The 12,704-nt window shown below is 40.4% G+C and overlaps 1 protein-coding gene across 1 annotated transcript in view; it reads right to left on the bottom strand.

Moving 5' to 3' along the window:
• Positions 1 to 12,704, bottom strand: part of Cse1l (chromosome segregation 1 like) — a 37,092-nt gene that overhangs the window by 12,475 nt on the left and 11,913 nt on the right. The window contains exons 7-14 of the mRNA XM_031372806.1: positions 7,872 to 7,979; positions 6,557 to 6,649; positions 6,283 to 6,450; positions 6,048 to 6,177; positions 4,656 to 4,721; positions 3,834 to 4,036; positions 3,185 to 3,269; positions 1,321 to 1,382 (exon numbers count right to left, since the gene is read on the bottom strand). Coding sequence (XP_031228666.1) covers positions 1,321 to 1,382; positions 3,185 to 3,269; positions 3,834 to 4,036; positions 4,656 to 4,721; positions 6,048 to 6,177; positions 6,283 to 6,450; positions 6,557 to 6,649; positions 7,872 to 7,979 — 915 coding nt within the window. The remainder of the gene's footprint in view (positions 1 to 1,320; positions 1,383 to 3,184; positions 3,270 to 3,833; positions 4,037 to 4,655; positions 4,722 to 6,047; positions 6,178 to 6,282; positions 6,451 to 6,556; positions 6,650 to 7,871; positions 7,980 to 12,704) is intronic.

Raw genomic sequence — 12,704 nt, 5'->3', positions numbered from 1 at the left:
AAAAAAAAAAAAAAAACCTACAGTGATTTATTTCCTTTTCAATTTTCCCTAAGAAGCCTAGAACCAGTAACACTTCATTGGCGATAACCCTGGTGCCACTGGTTGGTCTTCTCTAAGAAACAGGACATCCTGAAGTGGGCTTGGCTGGTCTAGCCTTGCTTATGAAGGTCATCCTGCTTTTGCCTTTCAGACATGAATAAGCAGCCACGGCCGCCTTCAGTGGTCTTTACGTTTCCACCTTTCAGAGGGGCTAGCCAGATCTAGGCAGGAAACGTACAAGATGAATCTGGAACATCTTATCATTTGAGAAAAACTAGCAATGACGTTAGAGTCTATATCAAGACAAAGAACCCACATGCCAGAGACTTGTTAGCCAAAAACAGGCAGCTAAAACACTCTAAAGCCTGCGTGAGTACAGTGACCTACAAGAGTGTGTTTTCCATACAGACTGATAATTACATTATCTAGTAGTAATGTTAAAATACAGTAAAAACCATGAGGTGTATATTTTGGAGGTAAGCCTAAGAATATGCAGAACATTAAAATGTTATAAAAAGAAGAGTTGATGACAGTAGCTTTTCTCGTGAACCCATTGACAACATGCTATTTCTAAAAGGGACAGCTGTCACTGTGCACTTTGATAATGACACAAATAATAATATAAAACTTAAGCAATATGACAAAGTATATCCATGATGTACTTCTCCTCTCTTGGGAGAAATCAAGCCGCCAGCTCCTTCAACAAAATAGAAATAAAGATGCTTGGGGCCATGCCTGACTCCTACAGTGGCAGGAGAGGAGTATTGCAGCTATTTGTCTCCTGACCTCTGTACTTACTGTGGTATGCCCATTTACCCCAAATACATTGTATTAATTCAAACTAGACCAGAGGATCAAGACACTACTATGAGGATGTATTAAGCCAGAAGCAGAATGTGCAACACTGCACTTTTGTTAAGTGAATTGTCCTAACAATAAGGTAAGGAGAGCTCACTTGAAGTAGGACACACCAGACAGGTGACCTAAAGCAACCGTGGACAGAGTTCAGGTCAGTCTTTACTACAACTATGTAAGAATACAAGATACAGAGAGGACTATATGGATCAACACATCAGGATGTTTCCTTAGCATGTGTGAGTCCATGGGTTCAGATCTCAGGACAAGGGGAAAAGACAAGATAATTAAGGGAAATTAAGCATCACCTGGAATCAAAGGTTACTAAAGAATTTTTTTTGGCTAGATATCCAATAATAGTTACACAGCAGACTAAAGAAGGTGCTTCATAAAACAAACTCAAGGTGGGGGGGCAACACTACTTACTTGATTCCTAAAAATCATAATATATTTGATACCATCAGCTTTAAGCACTGGAAACTCATTCACTGTTTGAAAAAAAAAACAAAAACAAAAATCACAATTACTTAAAATCTGAAGATTACTCACAAATCAGACATTGGAGCTTAAACAAGCTATTCCTGGTCAAGTGACCAGAGTTGGCTGGTGTACATGAATGTCAATGTCCCAACAATTAAGCTGTCTGAACTCAATTCACTCAGCTGTAATTTGTTTTCAATTGCTCTAGCGAAAGGAAAGCAAATTAATGATGATAAACTACTGGTCACCTAACACTAATTCTAAAGCCATCGAGTGACAGCCACACAGAAGCACATTAGAATACTTTGACTCCTGTGGAATTAAAGGGAAGCCCCACCAGGTCTGGCTATATATAAACCTACAAAAATTGTTGAAACAATTATCTCAATTTATATCAGCACACTCACAAACACAGAAAAGTTCCTTACCAATCTCACATTCTTTGAAACTAAATCTGATTTACTTGGTTTTAGAAATAGAATCTGATCTATCTCCATCTGGCCTTGAACTTGTCCTGCTTGCTTTTAGAAGTCTTTGAGTTATTATTATTCCTGCCTCAGCTTTAAAAAGCTGGGACTATAGACATATCATACCAATCTGCATGAGAACTTTTATTTTTACTAATAAATTAATTACTTGGGTTTTTTTGTTTTGTTTTGTTTTGTTTTTTTCGAGACAGGGTTTCTCAGTGTAGCCCTGGCTGTCCTGGAACTCACTCTGTAGACCAGGCTGGCCTCAAACTCAGAAATCTGCCTATCTCTCCCCCCCAAGTGCTGGGATTAAAGGCATGCGCCACCACCGCCTGGCTTACTTGGTTTTTTTGAGACAAGGTCTCACTATGTACTTATCTAAAGCAGACTGAGCTCACAGATATCTGCCTTATAGGTGTTGGGATTGAAAGGATGTGTCAAGGGCTGAGGGCCGAAGAGAGCAGTTAAAAGCACCAACTGCTCTTCCAAAGGTCCTGAGTTCAAATCCCAGCAACCACATGGTGGCTTACAACCATCTGTAATGAGATCTGATGCCCTCTTCTGGTGCGTCTGAAGACAGCTACAGTGTACTTATATATAATAACAAATAAATCTTTAAAAAAAAAGGATGTTGTCACCATGACTGGCTAAAATTTATTTCACATGTTTAAGTGTTTTGCATTTAAATAAATGTGCACTGGGATTAAAGGTATTCACCACCATACCTAACCTGGAACTTTTTTATTTTATTTTAATGTTTTTCACACAGCAAAGAAAATACAATACATGTCTAATTCCTATTCTGTCTCTTTACTCCTAATTTCTAGTAATAAAAAATGTATTCTTGACCAGGCAGTGGTGGCGCATACCTCTAATTCTAGCACTTGGGAGACAGAGGCAGTTCTGAGTTCGAGGCCAGCCTGGTCTACCGAGCAAGTTCTAGGATAGGCAGGAAATCCTGTTTGGAAAAGCCAAAAAGAAGGGAACAAACAAAAGTCGGGCAGTGGTGGCGCACCCCTTTAATCCCAACACTTGGAAGGCAGAGGCAGGTAGATTTCTGAGTTGGAGGCCAGCCTGGTCTACAGAGTGAGTTCCAGGACAGTCAGGGCTATACAGAGAAATCCTGGCTCGAAAAACAAACAAACAAACAAAAAAAGAGAAACAAACAAAAACATATTCTTCATCAAGTTAGTTTTACAGACAGACAGAAGCTGAGAGAACAATGTCATGATTGCCATTAACATGAACAAGAGACAGAGCCCCTGACTTGTATATTACCACTGCAAAAAGTGAAGGTAACATTCTAAGTTACAGAAAAGAAACAAATTCACAAAACTCACCATTATTTGATTTTAAATCAGGAAGTATGTGATTCACAAAAAATTCCGTTAGGTTTACAAGTTCATTGGCTTGTGTGATTCCGTGCTGAAATATGTAACAGTAACATAGTATCAGAAATATAAGCAATTTTAGAAAACCACATCAAAGCTGTATTCCAACACTTCATTAATAAATCCTGTATTTTCGCTTTATGAGTATGTTTGCCTTCATGTATGTCAAATGCTGAGAAAGCCAGAAGGGGGTTGTCTAGTTCCATGCAAGTTACAAATGGCTGTAAACCAGCATGTAGGTGCTAGGATTTGAACCTGGGTCCTCTAGAAGAACATCCAGAGATCTTAATCACTAGGCCATCTCATCTCTCCATCCAGGTTTTCCTTTTTTCTCCTATGTAGCCCTGGTTAATCTTCAGTTCAAAATTCTCCTCCAGCCCAGAGACAATACACAACCTCCCAAACAAAGATGCTATGTCAATGTCCTATACACAGTCTCTGCACAGATCAAGAGCAAGTGAGCACTCAGTTCATCTACATGAAGCTGTGAAAAAGCATATTAAGAGCAACAGGCTGCATCAGCAGCAATCCATTGTTTCTTTTTGAGTCCTGTGGCCGCCAATGTGTTTCAGAAACAAATCACCAAGCAAAGCCGTACCTTCTGCGTCTGGGCTTTCGATGCCAAGGACGTGACGAGGTAAATAGCTGCATCTTTGTGTTTCCAGTTGACTGACGGATTTTTTGCATATTCCTGGAGCATGGAATTAACATAACCAGAGAAGATTCCTGTCACAGGACCTTCAAAAAATTTGCATAATCCTCGTACAAGATCACAAGCAGCCCTGCGTCTAGTATCAATATCTATAAAACCGAAAGAAAATGTATCTTGGGAAAAAGAAACAACCAGTCCAGACACTGTCAGCAACACAATAAAAAACCTATTTTTTCTGTTAAGAAACACAAAATGAGAATGAGGTTTAACTAGTCATAATATCATAAATCCTACAGAGAATATTTTGACAAGACAGAGGTTTAACACTTTTTTGTTTTTTTAATAGGGACAGAACCCAAGTAATCAATGTAAGGACTGTTATATGAGCTATATTCCTAGTCTCTAAGAACTGAGATTTTTGAGACAGGATACCATACAGCATAGCTAAGGATGATGTGGAACTTTGCTGTGTATGGTGTGCTCACATGTATATTCTGTGCATGCACAGATATTTTGAGGCCAGAGTCAATGTGCGCATCTTCCTTAAGTCCTTTACACTCTGTGTGGTGTGCATGTGTGTGACTGTAAGGAAGGAAGGAGAGATTTGGGGGGGAGGAGGACTAACTGACAAAGGGTAGGGTTAAAGAAGGAAAACATTCCTAATAAAAGCTGAAACTATACTCTTAGGCACTTCTCACATTTATCAGAAAGAAAAAGCTTTATAACTGTCTTGCTAGGTGACTATTAACTGAAACCCCAAATACATACCAGAGCCTTCCAAATCCCTCCTTATGTACTCCTCAGAATTATCTTCAAAGGCTTCCTCATCGGCAGCTACAGAGAAAGTTGGCAAATTAACATAGCCTCCATCCAGAGAACACAAGATAGCAAATTCTACATCCACACAAGCAGAATTGTTTTGTTTTACAAGCAAAGTTTTCTTTCACTGTGACTGCAGCAGTAATCACACCAGAAAGTTAGTATTTGGGCAAACTGCAGTTGTAATAAAGAATAAGGCGCCTAAGATACACCTTCACCTCCAGCATTCAAATGTTTAGGCATCAATCTAGGAATATCTTCTATGTTGCCAGTAAAGACATTAAAACAAAACCTTGGGCTGGAGAGATGGCTCACAGGTTAAGAGCACTGACTACTCTTCCGAAAGTCCTGAGTTCAATTCCTAGCAACCACGTGGTAGCTCACAACGATCCATAATGAGACCTGAAGACAGCTTATCATTGTTACTTACATGCAATGATAAATCTTTAAAAAACAAAAGCCAAAACCAAAACATAACCATATTTACTATTATTTGATAAATCATTTTGGTAATAAAAACAAGTAGGGTAGACATTATCAGAATAAAGACATGTCCTTCAAATGTGGCTTAAAAACTCAAATAAAAACAAATGCCACAGCCGGGCGGTGGTGGTGCACACCTTTAATCCCAGCACTTGGGAGGCAGAGGCAGGTGGATTTCTGAGCTCGAGGCCAGCCTGGTCTACAGAGTGAGTTCCAGGACAGCCAGGGCTACACAGAGAAGCCCTGTCTTGAAAAACCAAAAAAAAACCAAAAAAACAAAACAAAACAAAACAAAACAACAAATGCCACATTACATTATCCTTAGGCTGCTTGCTCTGTTGCAGCTGACATCTGATAAGTCCTGGGCAGGTGATGGGACAACACAATCCCCACATGCCTAATTAAGAGGCAGAAACATGGGCTCTCCACTTTAAAAAGACAAGACAGGGTCAACTTTCCAACCAACTATTTAAAAACACTTTACCTTAGTAAAACATTAAAAATACTTACAATACTAAAATTAAACAATTTCATAAATTTGAGACTTTATTTCTCAATATTTTTATAAAAGAAAACGTCACAACTCATGTACGCAGTCACACATTCATTTCACAGATGTTACATTTTCTATCTTTGTTTAGAAACCAGACAATAAAGAAGAGGTCGTAAGTTTTATTTGGTAGTTTAAAAAAAATTAAATCTTATAATCAAAAGAAGTCAAAGTTGATGTTAAGCAACTTTAAAGCAAGAGGAAGAGTGCAGAGCCAAGCTGCAGTCTCCTGACCATCTCCACAGCTTGTCCACTTTAAACAACAACTTTTACTCCCCTGAAAACCCTTTCTACTTTGCCATAATTACCTCTAAATTCCATGTTAGGCACAATAACTTTTTCGCAGATACTCGTCAGGGTGTTCTGGTCTTCAAACAGATTCTTATAATGTGGCCTTTCACAAACCGAAGCCAGAAATTGAATTGCATTACTTACCAACTGAAACAAAACACAAAAGTAAGAATATATTTAAAAGCAACACTAATTTATTTCTTGAATGAAATAAACAAGTAAAGAATATGATGTCTCTCTCCCTCATCTTACCAAATCATATTTAACTTCTCGCCCTGTTGTAACTAGTAAATTCCAGATAGCTGTGACAAAGCGAGGGAGATACCGCTGAAACTCTTCATCATATTTCTGTGCATAGAGAGCTGCATTATCACAGATCTGAGACTTTAAAAGCTCCAGTAAGCCTGCTTCCTCTTCATCCTTACATGAGAGAAAAGGTAAAACTCAAAACAAGCGTACAACACCAAAACTGGCCTAAAATAATTCTTGAGGAAGGAAAAAGACTGGCAATATTTTAAATACTTACATCAGTCTGTAGGAGCTTATTATCCAGTGTCAAGAGGGTATGAAAATTGTTCATCCAAGTTTCCATATTATCTTCAAAGAATTCAGGGAGGTCCTGAAGAATACCCATGGACTTCAGACTTTTGATTAAAACGAGGAATTGCTTGAGCCAACTACCCAACTATGACAAACATTTGCCCCAGCCTGTCGGCTCAAGTCTAGACTTTAGTCTGAAAATTCTACTTAACCCACAACTGTACCAGTTGAATAATCGGGCTGCTAAGTCTGCTGTCTGTCTTGCATTCATATGTCTCTGAAAGTCAAGCCACTTCTCGGAGTCCCTAAGTCTGGTCCCTAGTACTACCCACATGTTAGCTCACAGCTACTTGTAACCTCACCCACTTTTGGCCTCCACAGGCCCCCATAGACACATATATGGCATACGTACACACAAATATACTTTTAAATTAAAAAAAAATTTTAATTACATTAGCTATTAATTTGTGTCTGTGTGCATGCGTTCATACATGTGTCACCTGGAAGCTGACTTTCTCCTTCCACCATGTGTATCCTGGGGTAAAGTCTCAAGGAGCACTTACACATGCTGAGCTACCCTACCAACACTCAGAAATCCAAGTCTGTAATGCTGTCAAGAGAGGTGATAAAGAAATGGCTTAGTGATTTTTAGTTCACAGTACCACAAAGAAGCTCACAATTGGCTATAACTCCAGTTCTGATTTCAAGCCAACTTTCCAACATCCAATTTTAAAAATTTTAAGATTTTTTTTTTTTAAAGATTTATTTATTATATGTAAGTACACCCTAGCTATCTTCAGACATCCCAGAAGAGGGCGTCAGATTTCGTCACAGATGGTTGTGAGCTACCATGCAGTTGCTGGGACCTGAACCCAGGACCTTTCGGGAGAGCAGTCGGTGCTCTTAATCCACTGAGCCATCTCGCCAGCCCCAATTTTAAGATTTTTGAGGTCTTCCTTCTGTTCATGTACATAAATAGAGTTTCTTAGGATTGCCTGAGTAGTTTATTTATAGTAGTTTTCATTGCAGACCTGAGAGAAAGGCTCTGGGAGCAGTGAGAGCCAGCAGCTTTACTGCATGCACTAGACCGTGGCCTTTCCCTAGGTCCACATTCCCAAGAACTTCTATAATACAACTCTATGGGTGTGTGAAGAATAGAGGGGGAAATCCCTACAAAACAAACCATAAAAAGGGATTTCTCTCTTTCCAGAGCCAAAGCTGGGGAAAGCAGCCTTGTCAGGTGGACTGCGTACTTAAAGAGGAGACAAAGAACCAAAACCAAGAAACCAAATAAAACTTACCTGAAAGTTTAAACTATAGAACAATTTTGAGATCAGGATCAATGAAGAAAAAAGAATCCTCAGGGCAGAGGCGTCATTTGCATGGGTACTGCACAGTTCAATGGTGGCCTTGGGAAGAAATTTTGGAACAAGGTTTTAGTGCATCATTGCCTCGGGCCCACCCAGTTAGGGTCCCTCAACCCAAGGAGAATCAGGGTTCCGGTACTCAGGTGGGCAAAGAGTCAGCGAGTAACACACAGACAGGAACACAAGAGAGTACTGAATCTGAGTGTAATTTCTCAAAGTAAGCATCTGACTTTAAATGGGAATGACTCAGCTGTAATTCTAAGTATTTGTGGCAGCCCTCCATTTACTAGAGGAGCCCACCAAGTTTCTTCTATTATGTAATGTAGTCTGCCATACATGACTGTAATGAGAATTCTAAGTTTACTTTGTTGAACTTGCCCTGGGATTATTAACTCTTTTTTTTTCTTTTTTTTAGATTTATTTATTTTATGTGTGTGAGTACACTGTAGCTGTACAGATGGCCGTGAGCCATCATGTGGTTGCTGGGAATTGAACTCAGGACAGCGGCCCACTCCAGCCGCTCGCTCCAGCCCCACTCACTCCAGTAGACGCACCAGAAGAGGGCAAGGTGGTTGTGAGCCACCACGCGGTTGCTGGGATCTGAACTCAGGACCTTTGGAAGAACAGTCAGTGCTCTTACCCGCTGAGCCATCTCGCCAACCCCCAGGATTAATAACTCTTATCCAGTAAACTGCAATGCCTGTTTTCTTTCTTTCAACACTGGAGGCATTTCATCTGAATAAGTAACATTCTTACAAAATTCTAAGCAGAGGGTTAGCTCAGCATTGACTAGGATGTTGGAACACTGGTGGAGGCCAGGAAACAATGTCCAATCTAACTTGGCTATTTGTCAAATCATTCCTTGGGACACCTCTATACCTATAATAGAACAGTACTGAAAGAAAGCATGCAAAACCCTCCATCAACTATCGAAAGGACAAATCTGGACCACGTCCCTGTTACAGGACGCCAAAGACCTCCAGGAGACCAGTTTCCTTGAAACTTTTTGCCTCAGGACTGCAGCCAACCAAGCTTTTGGACTTGTCACACAGACTCCACTGGAGTGCGTGTGGCATATCATAAAGCCAGCATGCTGAGACCAGTGAAACAGCTTTATATGATGCTGAGACTACTCATTTCTTCTCCACACGAGGCCTTTAAACAGTAACATGTATTCACTTAAGTGGTTCTGAAAAATAAGGGTACATGCTTTAATCTGTCTGTAATACCTAGTAAAGAATCCATATTTAGCTGGGCAGTGGTGGCACACACCTTTAATCCCAGCACTTGGGAGGCAGAGGCAGGTGAATTTCTGAGTTTGAAGCCAGCCTGCTTTACAGAGTTAGTTCCAGGACAGCCAAGGCTACACAGAGAAACCCTGTCTCGAAAAAAAAAAAAAAAACCCGTATTTAACACTGACATCTTTCCATCACCCAGGTGCATGTGTATAAATAATAAATAAAACCGTTTGAACATGCTCTCATTAAGAAATTCCTCTACTGCCATTGGGCATGCCTTTAATCCTAGCATTGTGAGGCAGAGAAAAGGGAGTTTGATCTACAGAGCAAGTTCCAGGACAGCAAGGGCTACATGAAGAAACTGCCTTAAAAGACAAAACAAAAAGGAAAAGGAAAGGAGAAGGGAAAAAAAGAAAAACAATTCCTCTACCATTTGGTTAGGTCATTATCGTAGCTGTCCCAACAGTTTTATAGCTACACAATGTTCTGCATGCTTTGACTTTTGAGTCAGAAATTCTACAGAAGTAGAACAGGGCAGCACAGGAATGGTTTGGGAGCCAGAGATCTGAAGAGAACATAGACTGTTTCTAGTCCTTCTCACAAGGACTATTACTCTAGTAGTGAGTGACAACTGGGTGTGGTCAGGCAAGCACGTGCTCCAAGTACAAGCAGGAGGACCCCACAGTTCCAAGGAAGCCTGAGCTATGCAGGAAGAACAAATCACACAAAAAAATTTGGAGTAGGGTGGGGCTTACTTGGAGGCAAGGGTTTGACCTTCAGCAACACACAAACTTGTTGGGGCTAAGGCATGATGTTACTTGGGAGATGAAGACAGGATCATCACAAGTTCAGGGCCATCACTGGTTATAGAATAAGTTCAAGGCTAGCCTGGCTCTACAAGACTATCTTAAAATAAATAAACAAAAGCTAGGTATAGCATACCCCACACCATAAATACCAGCACTCAAAGTACAGGGGTTATTGAGTTTGAGGCCAATTTGATGTATGTGCTAAGAAGATCTAGGCCTAATAGGGTTATATAGTAAGATCCTAAGATGGATCTTACTATATCCAATGTGGTGGCACCTAACTTTTAATTCCTGGACTCAAAGGCTGATGGATCTATTTGAGTCTGAGGCTAGCTTGGTCTACATAGCAAGTTTTAGGCTACCCAGAGCTACATCAAGTAGAAGGCTAGGAGATGATTCAGCGATTAAGAGCATTGCAGTGGATAAGAATCTACAACTGCAGGGAATCTAACTTGCTTACACATGGTGTATACACATGCAGGCAGGTAAAATACTCATATACATGAAATAAAATATATAAATCTAGAGAGACCCTGTCTCAAAATACTTCTGCTCTCTGACTTCCCACACCCAGTATGCAAAATATAAGTAGCAAATGACAGGTTTTTTTGTATGTTAATCCCTGATGGGCAATGATGGCTTGTAAACCTTTTTTTTTTTTTAATATAGACTAGAGTTTATTTAAGGCATGGGGAGGGGAGTTAAGAGAGTAGTAGAGGCAGAGTGGGGGAGAGAGAGTAAGAGAGGAAGAGAAGAGAAGAGAAGAGAAGAGAAGAGAAGAGAAAAGAGAAGAGGCCAGCTGGCCATGACCATGTGTGTGTGTGTGTGGGGGGGGGAGATGGGGAGAGATGGGGAACAAGAGGCAAGGGAGAAGCAAGAGCCTTAAAAGGTAAGAGAGCTGACTTGCACACCTTTCATCCCAGCACTCAGGAGTCAAAGGCAGGCAGGTTTCTTGAGGTCAAGGCTAGCTTGACTTACAGAATGAATTTTATGACTGTCAAGGCTCCACATAGAAACCCATAGAAACAACAATATGAACTAACTAGTACCCTCAGAGCTCTCAGGGACTAAACCACCATCCAAAGAGTACACATGGTGGGACTCATGGCTCCAGCTGCATATGTATCAGAGGATGGCCTAGTCTGTCATCAGTGAGAGGAGAGGACCTTGGTCCTGTGAAGGTTCTATGCCCCAGTGTAGGGGAATGCCATGACCAGGAAGTGGGAGAGGGTGGGTTGGTGAGCAGGGGGAGAGGGGAGGGAACAGGGAGTTTTTTTGGAGGGGAAACCGGGAAAGGGGATATTATTCGAAATGTAAATAAAGAAAATGTCTAATAAAAAAATAGAAAAAAAATCAAAGGCAAAAAACAAACAAAACAAAACAAAAACAAAAGGGATGGAGGTAGGTGGCTCAGCAGTCAAGAGCACTGACTGCTCTTTTAAAGGTCCTGAGTTCAATTCCCAGCAACAACATGGTGGCTCACAGCTATCTGTAACGCCCTCTTCTGGTGTGTATGAAGATAGCTACAGTGTACTCATATACATAAAATAAATAAATCTTTAAAAAAACAAAATACAGAAAAACAAAAAAAGCTCAACAACAAAAAGAACCAACCCCCCCAAAAAAACCCAATAACAAAAAGCCATAAACAGAACAAACTTTCCGTACTTTGGACGCTCCTACTACGTGAGCAAATGTTACTTGATTTATTCTATAATTTAGAATGAAAAACACATACTAAGGTTCTTCCCAACTTGAGGTTTGATTTATTGTTATGTAATGTAATGCTAAGGTCTAGGCCTACCAGTGAATTCTCGTTTACCAGATATTGGTTTTTTGAGACAGGGTTTTTCTCTGTGTATCTCTGACTGTTCTGGAACTCACTCTGTAGACCAGGCTGGCCTCGAACTCAGAAATCCACCTGCCCCTGCCTCTCAAGTGCTGGGATTAAAGGTGTGTGCCACCACTGCCCGGCCAGATATTATTGTATAAACCCTGCTCCTTAATTTAAAACTACTGGTTGAATAAAGATGCCTACAGACTATAGCTGGGCAGAAGAGAGATTGGCAGGGCCTCCCAGAATTGGGGCTGGAGGCAGAGAGAACAGAGAAAAAAAGAGAGAGAAAAAGGGTAGAGAGAGAAGACATCACAGGGTAGGTGAATCATGAAAACATGGTCAGGAGGGCTGGCCAATCAGAGTAGGAGAGGCCTAGGCCAAACATAGTCTATCAAACTGTAACTTGGGGTTACTGATAGAGAAGTAGATACTAATAGCTTAGAGGGCTAAGGTCTAATGCTGTTGAAGTTTATTATAAATGTAAAGATTTTGTGTGTCTTTTAACTGGAAGATGAATGATCAAAGGCAGAGGAGACACCCCTAATTAATATTAATCCTCCTGCCTCTGCTTCCCATAAATTGGGACTACAGACATTTGAATTATATCAGCCCTGAAGACTTATAATTGTTAGAAAATAAAAATCTTTCCCAATTGAAAGTTGGAAAACTGATTACATTGTTTTAATTTTTGAAAAATGTTATTCTACCCATAAAAGCCCCTGTCTAAGCTCTATATCTGAATTCTAAATATTATATAACCATCTTCTTTGTAAGTAGGAAATGAAAAGTCTTCTGCCGCAGGGCAGTGGTGGTGCATGCCTTTAATCCCAGCACTAGATAGAGAAGCAGAGGCAGGTAGATTTCTGAGTTTAAGGCCAGCCTG

The sequence above is a fragment of the Mastomys coucha genome, unplaced genomic scaffold (assembly GCF_008632895.1).
Source record: "Mastomys coucha isolate ucsf_1 unplaced genomic scaffold, UCSF_Mcou_1 pScaffold15, whole genome shotgun sequence".
NCBI classification, from domain to species: Eukaryota; Metazoa; Chordata; class Mammalia; order Rodentia; family Muridae; genus Mastomys; species Mastomys coucha.
This window is presented reverse-complemented; position numbering and strand designations above follow the sequence as displayed.